The 19,032-nt window shown below is 39.6% G+C and overlaps 2 protein-coding genes across 6 annotated transcripts in view; one reads left to right on the top strand and one right to left on the bottom strand.

Annotated features, from left to right (window-relative positions):
• The window catches only part of LOC137742950 (uncharacterized), a 23,523-nt gene extending 9,046 nt beyond the window's left edge, over positions 1-14,477 (top strand). Inside the window, exon 5 of the mRNA XM_088680301.1 lies at positions 14,355-14,477. Within this exon, the coding sequence (XP_088536427.1) occupies positions 14,355-14,477 (123 nt within the window). The remainder of the gene's footprint in view (positions 1-14,354) is intronic.
• Positions 14,196-19,032, bottom strand: LOC137742456 (protein TRAUCO). Of its 5 annotated transcripts, XR_015953641.1 has the most exons (4): positions 17,891-19,032; positions 15,839-16,162; positions 15,398-15,523; positions 14,196-15,283 (listed from the first exon to the last, which is right to left on the bottom strand). XR_015953641.1 is itself a non-coding variant. In XM_068482325.2 (3 exons), the coding sequence occupies exons 1-2, from the start codon at positions 18,897-18,899 to the stop codon at positions 17,279-17,281; spliced, it is 1,035 nt and encodes a 344-aa protein (XP_068338426.1). In that variant the 5' UTR covers positions 18,900-19,032; the 3' UTR covers positions 15,665-16,162; positions 17,254-17,278. The 5 variants fall into 5 exon arrangements, 3 of the variants coding, with proteins under 3 accessions (XP_088536515.1, XP_068338426.1, XP_088536514.1); XR_015953642.1 differs by lacking the exon at positions 15,398-15,523; XM_068482325.2 differs by lacking the exons at positions 14,196-15,283; positions 15,398-15,523 and adding an exon at positions 17,254-17,304 and having other exon boundaries at positions 15,665-16,162.

Genomic DNA, 19,032 nt, shown 5'->3' with positions numbered 1-19,032 from the left:
CGAGAATTGAACAACAACACTTTCTGCCCAATAGAGAACGTTTTGGCACGAATCATCTTGTCATGGAATGCCTTCGTTTTCTCCTTGTAAATCCGGGCATTCTCATATGCTTCATTTCGGATTTCATCAAGCTCACACAATTGAAGCTTTCTATGTAAACCTGCGGCATCAAGGTCCATATTGAATGTTTTGACGGCCCAATGTGCACGATGCTCTAGTTCGACGGGAAGATGGCATGGCTTCCCATAGATGAGCCGAAAAGGTGACATCCCAATGGGGGTTTTGTAGGCAGTGCGATACGCCCACAATGCATCGTTTAAGCGCAAACTCCAATCCTTCCTTGTAGGCCCCACGGTCTTCTCAAGAATCTGCTTGATTTCCCTATTCGAAACCTCGGCTTGCCTGCTCGTTTGAGGATGATAAGGTGTGGCCACCTTATGTGTGACATTGTATTTCTTGAGCAACGCCTCGATGGTTCGATTGCAAAAATGGGAACCTCCATCACTGATTAGCACTCGTGGCATTCCAAACCTTGCAAAAATGTTAGTTTTCACAAAATCTGCAACCACTCGAGAATCATTAGTTCGGGTGCCTTTTGCTTCCACCCATTTCGACACATAGTCCACAGCAAGCAATATATACAGAAACCCATGTGACGAAGGAAAGGGACCCATAAAATCAATACCCCAAACGTCAAAGATTTCAACACTAAAAATGGGGGTTTGCGGCATTTGTTGTTTAGGACCAATATTGCCCGTTCTTTGGCATCTATCACAAGACATGCAAAATGTTCTAGCATCCCTAAAGATGGTAGGCCAATAGAAACCACATTCTAACACCTTAAGTGCTGTTCTTTGAGTGCCAAAGTGTCCCCCACAAGCATAAGTGTGACAAAAGGTTAGAATAGCATTAAACTCAGAATCGTGCACACACCTACGTATAACTTGGTCAGGGCAATATTTCCACAAATACGGGTCATCCCACACATAAAACCGTGCCTCTTTCTTCAATTTATCACATTGGTGTTTAAATAATTCACTCGGAACATGTTTAGACACTAAATAATTCACCAAATCAGCATACCAGGGTTCACTTACCTTGACGGACATCAGTTGCTCATCTGGGAATGTCTCTATGATAGGCACGGCATCCTCTTCATGCACCATACGGCTCAAGTGGTCAGCCACCACGTTTTCACTTCCTTTCTTATCCCGGATTTCGATATCGAATTCTTGGAGAAGAAGCATCCATCGGATAAGCCTCGGCTTTGCTTCCTTTTTCGTGAGCAAGTACCTCAAAGCTACATGATCAGAATAAACGATTACTTTAGTTCCAATTAAATATGAACGGAATTTATCTAAAGCAAAAACCACAGCTAGAAGTTTTTTTCCGTCGTGGAGTAGTTCAATTGGGCATCATTGAGAGTCCGAGAGGCATAGTATATGACATGCGGCCGCTTGTCTCTTCTTTGTCCTAGAACAGCTTCTAATGCATAGTCGGATGCATCGCACATGAGCTCGAACGGAAGGCTCCAATCTGGAGGTACAATAATGGGGGCCGAGACTAGCTTCTCCTTGAGTTGGTTAAATGCCGAATTACACTCTTCATCAAACTTGAATGGCACATCTTTTTGAAGCAATCGGCAAAGAGGGTTGGACATCTTGGAGAAGTCCTTGATAAAACGCCTATAGAACCCTGCATGGCCAAGAAACGAACGTACCTCTCTAACCGAAGTCGGAGAGGGTAAGTGACGTACAAGGTCTATTTTCGATTTATCTACTTCAATTCCTTTTTCTGAAACAATATGTCCTAAAACTATACCTTGTTTCACCATAAAGTGACATTTCTCCCAATTCAAGACAAGGTTAGTTTCAACACATCGTTTCAAAATTAAGGTCAGATTATCCAAGCAATTATCAAATGAACTCCCAAATACACTGAAATCATCCATGAAAACCTCAATGATCTTTTCAACAAAATCGGAAAATATACTTACCATACACCTTTGGAAAGTGGCCGGTGCGTTGCATAAGCCAAATGGCATGCGACAATAAGCAAATGTTCCAAAGGGACATGTGAATGTGGTCTTCTCTTGATCATCCGGGGCTATCACAATTTGGTTATATCCAGAGTATCCATCAAGAAAATAGTAAAAAGCAAGACCGGCTAACCTTTCGAGCATCTGGTCGATGAATGGCAAAGGAAAGTGATCTTTCCTAGTCATGGCATTTAGCTTCCGGTAATCGATACATACTCGCCAACCTGTTTGAATGCGGGTTGGCACAAGCTCATTCTCAGCATTCTTCACCACTGTCACTCCGGACTTCTTTGGAACACATTGCACCGGTGACACCCAACGACTATCAGAGATCGGATAAATCAGTCCACAATCAAGAAGTTTGATAATCTCCTTTTTCACAACTTCCATCATTGGAGGGTTGAGACGGCGCTGAGCCTCTCGAGTTGGTTTAGCCCCCTCCTCAAGAAGTATACGGTGCATGCATGTGGTAGGGCTTATTCCTTTAATGTCGGCCAAAGTCCACCCTATGGCCGTTTTGTGCTCTCGCAGCACCCTCACAAGCTTCTCCTCCTCCATTGCCGTGAGACTTGATGAAATGATGACGGGCAATGTTTCGCCTTTTCCCAAAAACACATACTTCAAATGGTCCGGCAACGGCTTAAGTTCAAGCGATGGTGCCTGAACAACAGAAGGTAGCATCTTAGTGGAAACTGAATTTGAAAGTGAGAGTGGAACCTTACCATATTGTTGTGGCAATGACTCAAGGGCTGCCACAACCTCAATTATTTCTTTACTAGAACCCATTGCAAAGAATTCCTCCTCCTTGCCGTGGCTTTGCATTGGCCCAAATCCTTCATTTTTGCGCTCTATGGCCTTAGTGATGGTTGTTTCCAGGGCGTCCTCGTTCAATTCTTCAAGGTATACCTGCGCCAAAGAATCGATAACATCAATGGAAAAACAAGAATGGTCATCAACGGGATATCTCATAGTTTCAGAAATATTAAAATCAATCACTTCCCCATCGAATTCCATTGTCAAGGTGCCTTTGTATACATCAATCTTCGTTCGGGCCGTCTTCATGAATGGCCTACCAAGGAGAATCGGCAAAGATGTAGAATGGGCTGAATCCTCCATGTCTAGGACGTAGAAATCAGCCGGAAAAATTAAATGGTTAACCTGCACAAGCACATCTTCCAAAACTCCTTTTGGATACGCGTTAGAACGATCGGCCAATTGTATAATTACACCATCTTGTTTTAATTCACCCAAATTCATAGATGCATAAATAGAATAAGGCATGACATTTATGGATGCACCTAAATCAAGCATGGCATGTTCAAAACGATTATGTCCAATCACACAAGGAATCGTGAAACTACCAGGGTCTTTGCACTTGGTAGACAGTTTACGTTGCAAAACAGCGGACACATTCTCGCTTACCTTCACTACCTCTTTGTTTGCCCTTCTTCTCTTTGTATTGCATAGGTCCTTGAGGAATTTAGCATACTTTGGAACCTGTTTGATTGCATCGAGAAGCGGTATGTTCACTTGCACCTTCCGGAACGTTTCAAGAATGTCCTTCTCGCTTTCTTCCTTTTTTTCTTGCATGAACCTGCTAGGAAAAGGTACATTGGGCAGATTAGGACGTGAAGTACATGAATTTGAACTTAAATTACCTGATTTGGCCGAGTTAGGGTGATTGGGGGCCTGCGGCATAGGGTTTTTCACCCTTGCCGTGGGTGAACTAGACACTGCCTCAGGTTGTGTCGTCTCTTCATCTACTTTCTGGGCAGATTTGGGATTGTTTGGCTCGGTCCCAACTTCTTTTCCACCCCTTAGGGTGGTGGCCTTGGCAGATTCGAATCCTCCCTTTGGATTGACTGTGGTTGAGCTAGGAAGCTTTCCTTGCTCTCTAATCTGTCCAAGGAACTCAGAAATCTGCCCTATTTGTTTCTTCATATCCATCATCTCCTTCTCGTTATTTGCTATCCGGTTGTTTTGATTTTGCAATCCCTGCGAAATAGAGGTTAGTAATTGCATAGCTTGATCACTTTCCAAGGACGTACCTGAATGAGATGATGCCGAAGGTTGTTGGGGTTGTTGGGGTTGTTGGGGTGCATACGGCTTGGAATAAAAACCAGGGGGGTTTGGCCTAAATCCTCCTTGTTGGGCAGCTTGTTGTGGCTCCCTCCATTTGAAGTTTGGATGGTCCCTCCATCCGACATTGTAAGTGTTCGAGTATGGGTTGTTTTGATTTTGTCCTTGGAAACCAATTGCATTGGCAGATTCCCACCCACCATTCTCGATTAGTTGAGGGCACTTGTCGGATGGATGCCCTTGAATTGAGCACACGCCACAAACTTGGTGTTCTTGTGCTTTTGGACCAATCACAACCTGAGAAACAAGAGAAGTAAGATTAGCAAGTTGTGATTGAATTTCAGAAATAGCACTCACCTCATTTACACTTTGTTGCCTTGGGGCTTCCCTTTGGCCCACTCCTTCATATTGTTGAGCGTTGAGCGCTCGGTTGGCTATGAGAATCTTGGCATCCCTTGGTGTTTTGTCCACCAATGCTCCTCCCGCTGATGCATCAAGCATTTGACGTTCGATAGGAAGGAGGCCCTCATAGAAATATTGAAGGAGAAGTTCCTCCTTCATTTGATGTTGAGGACATGAAGCTACAAGGCCCTTGAAGCGCTCATAATAAGCCGGGAATGTCTCACCATGATTCTGTTGAATACCACTAATTTTCTTCCGTAAGAGAATCACTCTCGAAGTAGGGAAGAATTTCTCCAAGAAAGCACGCTTCATACTCTCCCACGAAGTCACAGTTCCCGGGGCTAGTTCGTAGAGCCAATCTTTGGCCTTGTCCATAAGTGAAAATGGAAAGGCCTTCATCTTCAATATACTCTCATCCACATTGACGGGGGTCATGCTCGAACAAACCACCTCGAACTCCTTCAAGTGTTTGTTGGGGTCTTCCATAGACAAGCCATGGAACTTCGGAATATGGTGTAACAAACTGGATTTGAGTTCAAATTCATCGGTCTTGCCTTGGGCAGCCGCGGGGTATTGAATGCAAAGAGGGGCTGCATTGGCCAAACCTGAGGCAGAAAGCTCTTTAATGGTTCGATTGTCCACGGCCATGGTTGGTACTTCCTCTTTAACCCAATCCGTGGCTTCCTCTTCTACTTCAGGTTCGGGACTAGGAGGATTAGACTCTTGCAATTTCTTGTTCCTTCTCAAAGTCCTCTCGAAATCACCGTCAAAGTCGGAGATATGCTCACGAACAGGTTGTGAGCTACGGGTCATAAACTAGTACCTACACACAAAAGTAAACAAGATAAGTAACCAACTTAATAGACTTGGCACAAGTAAGAAAACAAGTTGCCACACACGGCACAAAAACACATACACACGGTGCAAAAAAAAAAAAAAAATTAAAACAAAACAGAAACTAAACAATTTAAACAAGACTCCAGACAAGGGATTAGCAATTTTGCCAATCCCCGGCAACGGCGCCAAAATTTGATGCGAGATTTATACGCACACAAACTAAACCCTATTTGTGAAAATTGTAGTAATGATGTAAGTAGGGATCGTTCTAACCGGGGATTAACTAGGGGTGCTAATCTAATTTGAATTGACTTGAAAACACAAAAAACTAAATGTAAATACTCTTAACAAGACTACTATGACTCAGAATGGCTTTGAAAAACTCAAACTGCCTAAAACAATCAAATTGACTCAAATAGAAACTAGAACTTGATTTAGACGAATTTGAAATTGTTTATGACTCCAAAAGCTTAAAGATACAAAAATAAAACAAATACGAATGATTAAGACTCAACGAAATATGGGGGAAATGTGTTTGGACGATATTAAATTAAATGGACAGAATATAATTAAAGGCAAAATGTAAATATGAATGTGATGAAAAATATGGATGATGGAATAGCTAAGGGGTTTTTCTCCACACATGTTACACTTGCATACAAGATTGATTTTCGGTTGGTCTTTCGATAAATTATGAAACTCAATGCTCCAAGTTAATTAGGTCCGCTTAAATTAACTTTCAGATTTCCCTAGATTCGTTGGATTGAATGGAATACGCATTACAACCAAATTATTCTTAATCAAAGTCCCTAACTATGGAATACGCATGATAGAGACATTCAACAAAGATCATTAAGTTCAACGGAAATCATAAACATTGACGAGGCATTCGTTACTATGGAATACGCATGAAACTTATGCCAAGAATTCGTTTAACGCGATTGTTTAAAAGCAACCTCCACTACTTGTGAATATAAGTTCGTAACTATTAGGTGAAACTCTCTTATATTCTAGCGTCATATTCATTCAAACGGTTAAACAAATTGAATCCACAACTTATGAAATTCCAACCAAAAGTAATCAATTCATATTGCAAGCATAAACATGTATTTTGAATCACCCCCTAGCTAAAGGGGGGTTTAGTTCCTCATAACTTTGAAATCAAAGAAACACCTAAACATTCCAACAACTCAAACTTGAATTGTATGAACGTTTAGGCACTCTTCTCTTCCATTACAAAACAAAGAAAAGTGAATTTAAACTTTGAAATCAAAGAAACACCTAAACATTCCAACAACTCAAACTTGAATTGTATGAACGTTTAGGCACTCTTTTCTTCCTCGTTGTTGTAGCACAAGGTCTAAGGTGAGCTTTGGGGATTATGTGAAGTGTTTTGGAGGGATGGGAAGTGGTTGGATAGTGGCTGCAATGGAGGAGAAAAACTGCACAGAAATGGAAATGATTTGCGGCACAAGGGTTGTGTTTGTGTTGTGTGAAGTGTTGTGAATGGAAATATGAGATGTTCCTTGAATGAATGAATGCAAGGGTATTTATAGGAGGAGTGGAGATGTATATGGCTGTTTGTTTAAGGTGTTTGTGTGGAGGAATGATGGAGAATTGCATGTGGAATGGCTGCAATGATGAAGAATGAAAGCTGGAAAATAAAAGGGAAAGCTGGAAAGGCATTGAAAGCCCACGGCAAAGGGGTTTTTGGTGGTGTAAATGCATGTGAATGCATGGCATTTGAAATGATTGTTGTTTGGAAATGAATGTGATGCATGTGAGTTAGAAATGTGGCTGAAATGATGAGAGATTATGCACGGCAATGGGTTGGTTTTTTGATGATTTAAAATGTTGATGCATGATGAAGAGTTAATAAATAATGCATGTAGGGTTAGCTAGGTTGTGTGATGATGAGTGTATGTGACATTGTTTTGTGACAAAGAATGGATAGGGTGAATGATTATGTGGCTACATGTTTGAATGATTAAAGTGCATGTGGGTTGATTGAATGAATGCAAAGTGAATGAATAATGAAATGGGAAAGCATGACCAAGGTGGAAATGCATGTGAAATGTTGGAAAGGGATTGGGAATACACGGCTTTGGGGAAAGAATGAGTGGATGTGCAAATGTGTTTTAATTAATGAAAGTGTTTGGAGAATGAATGCAATGATGAAGAGTGAATAAAGAATGCATGTAGGGTTAGCTAGGTTGGCTTTGTTTGGGTGCATGTGTGTTAATGGTGGTTTTGCATGTGAATTGATGGATTGTTTTTTATGGAATGGATGGTTCTTTGCATGGCTATAAGGGAGAGAATAAGAGAGAATGGGCTAGGCCCTTTGTTTTATGTCCAAAGTGAATACAAGGCCTTCAAATTCGTCCATCCTCTTGGCTCCATGGATAAGCTATCCAATCCATGCCCAAAAATGCTCCAAATGGCCTCAAAATGCACCTTCTTGCTCCCTAAGCCCTTAGAACCTGAAAACACACAAAAGAAGCATAAAGAACTAAAATAACTAAAGAAACATAACGTAAATGTACGAGAACAAGCCATTTAAGTCGCATGAATATGCTCCTATCACCAGTTATTATTGCTTCAGATTTGACAAGCATAGAAGAGGAAAAATTACTGCGTGTTTTAAGAAAATACTAAGATGCATTGGGGTGGACCATAGCTGATATTAAGGGTATAAGCCCAACAATTTGCATGCACAGAATATTGATGGAGGATGACGTAAAGCCGATAGTTGATGCTCAAAAAAGGTTAAATCCTATCATGAAAGAAGTTGTGCGAAACGAAGTAATGAAACTACTTGATGCAGGCATGATTTATCCAATTTCTGACAGTAAATGGGTTAGCCCTACACAAGTTGTGCCTAAGCGTACAGGTATTACCGTGGTGAAAAATGATAATGATGAGTTAATTCCTACAAGATTGACTACGAGTTGGAGAATGTGTGTGGACTACAGAAAGCCTAACGCAGGGACAAGGAAAGACCATTTTCCATTGCCTTTCATTGACCAGATGTTGGAACGGTTAGTTGGACGAGCATTTTATTGTTTTCTAGATAGGTATTCCGGGTATAATCAGATTTCAATTGCACCAGAGGATCAAGAGAAAACCACTTTCACTTGTCCATTTGGTACTTTTACTTATCGGAGGATGCCATTTGGGCTATGTAATGCACCAGCCACCTTTCAACGGTGCATGATAAGCATATTTTCAGGCTTGGTTGAAAGAATTGTTGAGGTATTCATGGATGATTTCTCAATTTTTGGGGATAGTTTTGATCTTTGTCTACAAAATTTATCTCAAGTTCTTGAGAGATGTCAAGAAACAAACTTAGTGTTAAACTAGGAGAAGTGTCATTTTATGGTAAAACAAGGCATTGTTTTGGGACATCTTGTTTCAAACAAAGGAATTGAAGTTGACAAGGCAAAGATTGATGTTATTGCCAATTTGCCGCTCCCTACTACAGTAAAGAGCATTCGATCATTCTTAGGACATGCTAGGTTTTATCGACGGTTCATGAAGGATTTCTCCAAGATTAGCCGTCCTTTGTGCAACCTTTGGGGGTATTTTGATGAGCGGATTTTATAGTATATATTTAACCCTATTCTTGGTATATTTTGGTTAATATTTTGAAAGAATTTTGATACTTTGAATTGTATTTCTAATTTAGGACTTTCGACTTCCTCTGGAGAAAAACATAATTAAATGGACGAATTTTGGAGTAATTCTAGTTGGAGGATGTTCGTGAGTCACTTGGCTTGATCGTATCAAAATATCAAAATTTTCTACCAATCGGTTATTTTCTGGCCATAAAATAAATGAGCAATGCGCAGTGCTGGAATAGTGACGTTTCGGGCTTGAATTGCATTTTTGAAGTCCAAGATGACCTCGGATGGGTTCATGGCCTTCTGGAGATGTGTTCAGAACGTCCCGATCTTTAAAACAAGCCATATGGGCCGGATTTGGAGGATTTCTGAGGCTAAAACGTGGCTGGACAGTTCCCTTGCAGTTTTTCCTAGTTTAATTAGGATTTTATTTTCTAAGTGTTTTATTTTATTATTTACTTCCCTAGTTGGAATAAGAGACCTATGTGTTAGGGTTTGTAGGGGGGCTCAGCAATTATATTGCTTGGCCGTTCTTAAATAGAGGGGGTAATTTTTGATGAGTTTGGGGACAAAGAGTGATTGCTAGGGTTCGTGGATATTTTCTACTTTAAGGTGTTTTCATTCCTTTGACTCATTTGAATGATATTTCCTTTGATTTTTATTATGAGTATGCGTAACTAATTCTTTTGCTAGGGTTAGGCCATGAACCGTAGCATGAATATGTAATTTTATTAATTTGCTTATGAATGGATGCATGTTTGCTTTGAATTATTAATCACCACGATTAAATCTATCTATATATTTTAATGATTGATCACCATTAGGGTATTTAGACAAGTTATTTGATGCAATTTCTGTTGGAACATCACCCTGAAATTGAGGAGGGCTTCTTGTGATTAGTAATTGTAAGTTCACTTAAGGCGAACATCACGCTCTTAAGGGTTGCATGGTTTTTCAAAGGGTTTTCACGAAGTTTAATGAGTCTTGCATGTTTATATTTAATCTGAACATCACAGACGAATTGCATGTTAGATATACGTTTTCGCTTGAACATCACAAGGAAAATATGCGTTAAGAAAATCTAACCTTCAAAGCATGGATGTGGAAATTTATAAGTAATTGATAGAATTGCATAGGATTGTAACGGTAACGGCTTAACCCTAGTCTTTCCCTAAATTTTTTTAATTAAAAAACGTTTTTCTGTTTGCAGCCTTTATTTTCTAACTTCTAGGTTCTTTAATTGTTAATTCAACATTTTCAAACTCAAAAATCTCAAATCTTTGATAAAAATCTGTTTCAATAGTTAATTAAGAGTTGATTTAATTATGAATTAATCAAACAATCTTTGTGGACAATGACCTTGCATGAGCAATTATACTACAATTATCTTGTATTCTTGCAAGTATTTTCAATGATTTTAACCCTATTTGTATGTGGTAAAAATCCTATCAGTTATCTTGGATATGTTTTGGAGTTGTCTAAGGCTTTGAACGTGGCTAGTTTCTTTGCTGGGAGATTCTCATTTTTAGATAGGGATTACGTCTTTTAGTTTTTCTTAACTTATTTTTGTTTCCTACTTTTTGGAAGACTAATTTAAATTGTATAGTATTAAAAAGGCTTTTTGGCCGGCCATTGTTTCTCTATGCGATTTTGGAGAGAGATTTTGGCTAAAGCTTTTGACGAATTTGAGATTTTTGCATTCAAGGTGTTTTCAATCTTTGTCTATTTCAATAAAATTTATTTTGATTTCAATTATGAATATGCATGTGTAACTAATATTCTTTTGCTATGTGAGATCATGAGCATTAGCAAGCATATGTAGTTTTTTTTTTCAATTTGCTTATATATTATGCATGCAAGTTTTGAGTTATTGATGACCGCGTTTAAACTATCTAAGTGTTTTGATGATTCACAACCATTAGGATGTTTAGAAAAGTAACTTGATGCAATTTTGGTTGGAGAGTTGTCCTTGAAATTGATGAAGGTTTCTTATGGTTAATAATTGTAATTTCACTTGAGATGAATACCACATCTCATAGTTGCATGACTTTTCAAAGATTTTCATAAAGCTTAATGAGTCTTGCATGTTTAGATTTGATCTGAATACCACAAAATGATTACATGTTTGATATACATTCTAGATTGGGGGTCCAAGTAGAGCATATTTTAGGAAACTTAACCTTGAAAATATGCATGTATAAGTCATAAGTAACTAGGAGACCTACGTAGGATTGTTAAGGTGATGGCAGAACCCTAATGCTTTTATAACTTGATTTAAAAAAAAAAAAATGTTTTCTTTTAGTTTCTTTAATCTCGCTAATTTCTTTAATAGTTTTTATTTAAATTCGTTTTTATTATTTTTAGTCATAAAATCAACCTTTTTTCAAATCTTTGTTTTAAATAATTTATTAAGATTTAGTTTTAATATAAATTGTTTTTAATAATCTTTGTGGATAATGAATTTGTCAAAGTCGACCATACTACAATAAACCTTGTTTCTCTTACAAGTATTTTAGGTGTTTTTAACCCTTTTGCATGTGTGGTAAAACTATAATCAAGTATCAAATGATGCTATTTGGTTAAGGCTTTTCCCATTCTCATTGAAGGACAGCAAAGAATTGGTTGGCTTCTCAACCTCATGAATCGAACACTACGTGGGATGACCTAGCAAAGAAATTTCTAGCCAAATTCTTTCATCCTGCAAAGATTGTAGGACTACAAACGAGATTAAGTCATTTGCTCAATATGGTATGGTACGGCTTCAGAGGCATGGGAAATGTACAAAGAAATGTTTAGGAAGTGTCCACATCATCTGCTGTAGAGGAGGTTTTTATCCGAGATTTAAAAAAAAGGGTTCTCTTGCGATTGTCCCCCTTCCACTGATGACCTTTGTGCCCTAGCAGATATTATACAACCTTGTATTTTCAGTGATCAAAATGCTAGTCTGGTGAGCCCTGTTTTAGATGACGAAATCTGGAAGGCTGTCAATGGTATTGGTGCTCTTAAAGCTCCTGGTCCTGACGGCCTCAATGCTGGTTTCTTCCAAGAGTGTTGGGAATTAGTTAAGGATTCAATTATGTGCATGATTAAATATTTTTTCCAAAATAGATCTACGCTACAACTTATAAATCATACTAATATAGTCTTAATTCCAAAGATTGTTAACCCGGAGATGGTTTGTAATTTTAGACCTATTAGTTTGTAGTGTATGAATGTTTGTTTATTAGATTCTTATTTTCGAGTGTAGATGTAGTACTTAAACAACAAATATGTTTTAATGTTTTGAAGTAATATTTATGTGGTAATGTGTGGTATGTGCAAATTTAAGAAAAAATATATTTTTTTCTTAACAGGTCATAACGGGTCAGGTCACTTTACCCCGTTGGTTAAAGTGACCCGACCTGTTAAGGATCCATTAAGATAACGGATGTGACACGACACGACCCGTTAAGATAACAGGTGTTACACGAAAACGACAGACACGACCCGTTTGTTAGGCCTAACTCTCATAATAAAAATAAATAATGACTAAAACCTTTTTTTTTTAACTTATAAAGAATAATAATAAAAAAAAACTATATATATTTAATATAGAATATATTGTATATATTAAAATGGCTATTGTATTTTATAATAAATCTTTTGATAATTAAACTTTAAAATTATCAAAATATTTTTTTTCTTAACGGGTCAAAACGGGTTACCCACGTGTTACCCGCGTGTATACCCGTTAATAACGGGTTTTTAACGGGTCACCCCGTTGGATGGAAGGAGCCGTTGGGCTCATGCGGAATGTAGCCGACAGGCCCACGTGGGTGGGTCCCTAGCGGTCAGAAGCCTCGCGAGTTAGGCGCGCTGGGCGATTCAGTGGGCTGCGTTTGGCGCCCAAACGCTGAAATGCAATCCCTTCGGTGGGGCCCACACCGACTTTTGGGCGGAATTTAGCCTTCGTTCCCCATTTAGCTTTTAGCCCAAAGTTTTCCCTTGGGTTGGATTGAGTTTGGGAGAAAATTTTAGGAGGAAATTTAGCATTTAGCCCACCATTGCAGATGGTCTAAGGAGGAGATTTATGATATCTTGTTCAGTTACTCTTCATACTTGCACAAGGAAAATGGACCCAGCCGGTTTTCAATCAAAAGACCATTTTGACCCTGGGCTTCTGGGCTCATGCTGGGTCAATTTTATTTCTCTTATCAAAATGAGAGAGAGATTTTATTAAACACAAATTGAAATGTTTTACAAAGAGAAACTCAAAGCCTAAGGCATCGAACCTCCATGCCTGGAAGCCTGGTTTCATCCTCGTCGGCACAAAAACAAACTTCACATCTTGAATCCTGGAAGCAAGCCCCCATATATCGAAAATTAAGCATTCAATTTCCCGGTTTAGCATTTGAATTACGACCTTAGAACGAGATTCCATTTCCACACTAGTATAGCCCTGATTCACAGCAGCCACCCATCGCAGCTCTGACTGCAGCAGCCTCCGCTGCAATCGAGCTTAAAAACATCAGTTTCCCTGTGCCTCCCGCCACCTGCAAAAGCCCAGCAAAGTCCCTAGCCACCCACCCAATTCCTCCATGCACCATCGCAATTGAATTTGATCAAACCCAAGTCAGGTCGCTTCCATCTCACCGATTGACCAGCAAACACCCAAGACTGCCATTTCTTGAACGTCCTTGCAAACAACATTCCCTGGTATTGCAGCTTTGAATTCATTAACCTGTTTTCTCATCGCCAAAGAAGCTGATCCAAACCTTTTCTCCCTTGGCCTAGCTCAATTGTTTGGAAGTTCTTTTTAAAATGACTGAAAACATTTATAAAATAGTTTTGGATTCCAAAAGAACTTGAAATGCTTCTTGCAATAAGCATCGATTATGTACTTCTTCCAAGAAGCACCTTAAATGATTTTCTATAATTCACTTGCATCTTTATTAAATATTTGGTTCTAAGAACATTTTCATCAAAAGTGCTTTTAGTAATTTTAAAAGCACATATAAACGATGGTGGTCATGTTAGGTCAATTTAAACTTACACTAAGGAGATGGGGGAATGGGCTAAGTCTCACAATGAGCTAGCAATAATGTGATTCAAATTCAACTTTAACAAGAATTGAACGTAAGCCCTCACTTACAAGTAAAGAAAATTTTACTTCTCACACAATTTTAATTTTCGGCTATCAGATTAAAGAAGATCAACGGAAAAAAATTATCAAGGGTGTGATAAGTAAAATGGGGTGTAGATAACACACCCCTATAATAACCGAATATCAATGTTGTATTAACAACTCCATGTATACGTATTGATATCAACAATATCAACAAAATATTGATATCATATCAACAATATCTACCAAATGTCGATGCCATTAACAATGACAGTTGAATATCGTTGATTCTGCTGAAGACTACGATAGTGAACACGAAGACGATGACAGAGGAGAACCCCAAAACGCAGCGGCATCCATATCAGATCTTGATCTTTGTGATATCAGCCACCATTGAAACCATAACCATGGCATTCTCATATCACTATCGTTTCCACCTTCTCATATCTCCATCGTCTCCACCTTCTCATATCTCCATCGTCTCCACCTTCACCGTGACCACCATTCGAACCATTGCCACCCCGATCTTTAGCCACCATCATGCCACCACGATCAGACTCCACCACCAAGATTCGGTTGCTTTGGGTTTTTTTCCCATGCGGTTGTAAGTGAAGCATCCATTGCATCTGCTCTAACAGCCTATATCAACATGGGGTAAATACTTCACGACTAGCCTCGGGTCGCCTATCGCAAATCTTCGGATGTGCTTCTCATAAACCGTTGTTAAAAAGGACCTTCAACCAAATCTTAGATTGAGAGAAAGAAAGCGTGAATCCGTCAATCTGATCACTTGCCCTGGGAGTAGCTAAGCAAGATCGATATGACGGAAGAAAACCTAGCCACTAATGTTGCATACCTCAAACCAGAATACCCTCCATAAACAAGTATACCCCTGTTCTGTAGCAAAATGTGCAGCTTCCTCGACATCCAGAGTTTAAAAACAATCATAGAACCACACCAACGATGGGTTTTGGTGCGAGGTTACCAGAAATTTGTTTCTCCAACATGACACTTGACTATGATTGCTCAGGAGAAACTGCTTAGAGTCCATCGATAGTTCCCAAAAATGAAATCAAACTCGACAGCTCTTCAATCTAAAAGAAATACGACCAAACGGAGGTATAACAAAGAATGTAATCCATCATTTTCGTTGCCTCTGCAATACAGTTGAAGTCAGTGCTCAGTGCTCAACGAACGAACCTCCTGTCACGAAAGGAAATATCCAATTAGATCTAAAATTGCAAAAAGACAACACAATAAGAGCATGATAAATATTCCATCTCATACCAACGAAAAAGATCAATGACTAGCACTAACCAGTTACCAATTTCAGAACCGAAGCAGGAGTCAGAGATCAAGCTTTCTACAGATAGACCAAACGAATAAATAAAACCATAGACAAGGTATAATTACTGAAACAGCTACGTCTGAGCCTGTAAGAATCTGAAAAGAAGTGTATATATTAAACCAATGCATAAGGATCTAGAATCTGAAACATCATAACAGTAATTATAATGGACTTGCATGATACAAATGCACAAGCAGGAAGAACAGAGCTATTTATCAAACAGAACAATCGGGACATTGTCTCGCTATGCAATATCATTATGTTTTCCATTAGAACTTGTCAGACAAAGGTCAAGAATACAATGATTATCAGTTCAGTTTCAAGTTGTACTTTTAGCAGCAACTAAAATTACAAAGGAAAGTTAAAACTCATATGCTTCTCCCAAATCCATGAAGGTTTTCCATTCTCACGTTTTGGCTATTGGAAACTCCAGAAACAGAAATAGGGTTGAATTGTGCTGGTTTCTGGTTATTGTTTCTTCTCATCAGAATCTCCATTTTCAACTCGGTTTTCAAACCCATGATAAGGAACTTCAAACATGGGCCGGGGCACTGGACGTCCATCGAAATCTTCTGGAAAGAATTCAAAATCAGGGCCGAAGTTGAACTTGACAACACAATTTGGTTGATGTGGAAGAGTGTACATTGAAGCAGTAGGATAGTAACGTCCACCATATAGATCCTTAAAAGCAACTCCTTGACATACCCCATTTTTAAAAAATGATATCTCACTTCCTGCAAAGCAGATCAACAATCACTCTAGAGTTACACTTACAAGAAAATAAATGTAGGTTATCCTAGCAGAATAGAAACCTTTCTAGTTGAACAGAAGTTTGAAAAAATGCTCCTAAAACCCAGAAAAATTATTGAAGTAGCAAGTTGGTCGAAGAGGCGGCATGTACAATTGCATGCTTGGATCCTAAAGCAACTTACTATTGCACACAGTATACAAATGGCAATGAGTTCAATAACAAACTTGAGGACTGGTACTGGAATTGGATGGGAACACCAAACTGAAGTTTCCTTTTAATCTCAGGAAAAAAGAACAGTTAGGTAACAAATTGGCGAGAAGGAAGCGTTTTTCAACCATGGCAAAGCCAAAAATAATATATTCACTCAGATCAAAAGCAATTGGGATTTTTACTTGATACAGGCTGGCAATGATAAATGCAGGATACATAATGAGGAGTGGTTTTAAGATGGGTTGGGAAAAGCCCCACGCAAATTCCCTACTTTTAGCCATTTGGAAAAGAAAATACAGATATATTCGGGTTTAAATAGCTGATGGTTTCCATTGTCTTTAAATTTTAGAAATTTAAGTTAAATCATGTTTAGTTGCCTGGATCAGGTCCAGGTGTTCACAGCTAAGACTATGCAAGCCCTGACACATAGATTCAATGTCCTGTCCCACAAAGATTCAATTTCCTGTTTCATTGAAATAGAATACACATCTTTCACTATTCTAATTAGATTGTAACTGGATATCACATTCCAAGAGTCAATGCTTGCATGGCTTGTACGTATATTATGAACTTCAAATAATTCTCATGCCGTGGAATCTACCAACGCCTATATACCCCTTAAACTCACGAATTACAGTTCAACCCAAGACTGCAGAGTCAGTTCTTCAATTTAATCATTCTGATTCCTCATTCCCAAAATTTTCCCATCACCTAACTTTATACCAAGTTTTTAACTCATGCTATGACTTGTTGAACAAAGAGGGGCATGAGAGACGACAGATTAAGATTCATAACTAGTTTCACTAAATAATAATATAGGAACAATAATACCATCCCCTGGAAACCATTTCGACCCCTTCGTACCTAGTTTGGCTAAAATGCACAAAGATCATTTCTCCCATCTCTTGCTTTCTTCTGCACAAGCAAATGTTACAATCACATGTCTCAAACCTCACTATAATTATAGTCTCTCTCGCAAGTAAAAGAATTAATAATTATAGTACATTCTCTTGGCTAATGTTGTTCCCCTGAACTTAGATACCGGAAACAATAAGTCAAATGTGCAGTTTAATGCTACAAACGTTATCGTGCAACAGAGATAGATAAAGACTATAAGTCACAAGTTCAGTTGTTTTGATCATCTCTTAGTCTGAAAAGGTGTTATTCGGTCAGTCTTCATGCAAGGAATGTTTTGTTTTATGCTGAGTGGAGGTCTATCTTCTATGAACTGCTAAAGACACTCATTCTATTTTCTATCAACCCAACATCTGTTCAGTTCAACTCGTTCATGATTTCAATTAGAACCATAGGGAAAGAGTGCCATAACAGTTGAACTGTGCAAGTGGATTTGTATTCACATTCGTAAAACAAAACAAGAATGCCTATGCAAGAAACACAATGCCCCGCAATAAATTTCACACCAAACACAACCACAACCACAAAATCACCGAAAATAAACACTTGAAAACATCAACACTACAAAAAACAATCACTCACTCACCAGGCACTACTTTCGGAGGATCCTCCTTCACGTCAGGGGCACAAGCATACCGCTGACCCTTGTACCAAACCAAATGGGGCGGCTTTGGGGCATACGAGCCCCCATCAGGCAAATTTATATAAAACCCAATAACATCACCTTCCTTGTACCCTTCCTCCCCATATTTCTCCCTCAAAGCCTTATGCACCTTACTCCCATCAATGTCCCTATACCCAAAACTATTCGCATCATACCCGACGGGTGCCTGCAAGTCCCCTTTCTCAGTGGACCAGCCAAGCCTTGTGTGGCCACTCTCTCCCAAGTTCACCACCTTTATTTCAAAATACCAAGCCCCCTCAGCCACTCCCCTGGTGGCCCTAACCATTCTGTACCCTTTTGTGCTACCGGCACTCATTCGGTCCTCACTCACCTCCACTTTCTCGGCCTTGTACACCTTGGAGAGGCAGATTGTCATGTCCGGAGTGTCGTCAGTTTTGTCCGGGAACCGCGTGACTGGAGTGATCAACACGGTGTCGTCCCCGGGGGCATTGTGGTTGTTGTTATTGGCCTTGCTCTTCTTTTTCCCCTTGCGGGTCGACTTAGTGACCCACACATTGTTGTTCTTCTTCTTCGATTTCTTCGAATTGGCGGCGGTTGGGGCGGCGGCGGCGACAGCGATTCCGTTGGAGATGGGCAGGGGCAGTGGGGTTTGATCTTGGTCGGGAAAGGGCTCTGCGGTGAGGGAAGAGAGCTGCTTTTGCTTCTTGGGAGGCGGATCGTCGTCGTCGTTGTCGATGTCGATTTCTTGGGATTTGACGGACTCGGAGAGAGATTCGGAGGCTTCGGTTTCGGTTTTACTGCCGTTTTGCGGGTCGTTGGAAGGTGGGTTTAGGGTGTCGGTGTCGGGGTCGTCGGTGGTGGGTTCGGGTGGTTCGATGGGCTCGGCAGTTGGGATTGCGGCGGCGGTTGTGGGTTTCGATTGTTCGTCTTCTTCGTCGTCTTCGTCTCTATAGGTTCGAAGGTTGTCCATGTCTTGGGGAAGAAAGACAGAGAGAGATTGAAAATTTGAAATGGAGAGAGAGAGAGAGAGATATAGAACTGGGTTCTGTGTCGATAACACGCATAAACCTGGGACTGAAACTCGGGGAAGAAGAAATGTTTAA

Source organism: Pyrus communis, chromosome 11 (genome assembly GCF_041283825.1).
Source record: "Pyrus communis isolate YQ-2024b chromosome 11, ASM4128382v1, whole genome shotgun sequence".
In the NCBI taxonomy this organism is placed as follows: Eukaryota; Viridiplantae; Streptophyta; class Magnoliopsida; order Rosales; family Rosaceae; genus Pyrus; species Pyrus communis.
Note: the sequence above shows the minus strand (reverse complement) of the source record. Positions and strands in the feature narration are given on the sequence as shown.

Excerpts from the sequence above, each read along its gene's own strand:
- LOC137742456 (XM_088680388.1), bottom strand. The coding sequence starts at position 18,899 with ATGGACAACCTTCGAACCTATAGAGACGAAGACGACGAAGAAGACGAA. Across the intron at positions 16,163-17,890 it reads TCCTCCGAAAGTAGTGCCTG|GAAGTGAGATATCATTTTTT; the intron begins GTGAGTGAGTGA and ends TCTGCTTTGCAG.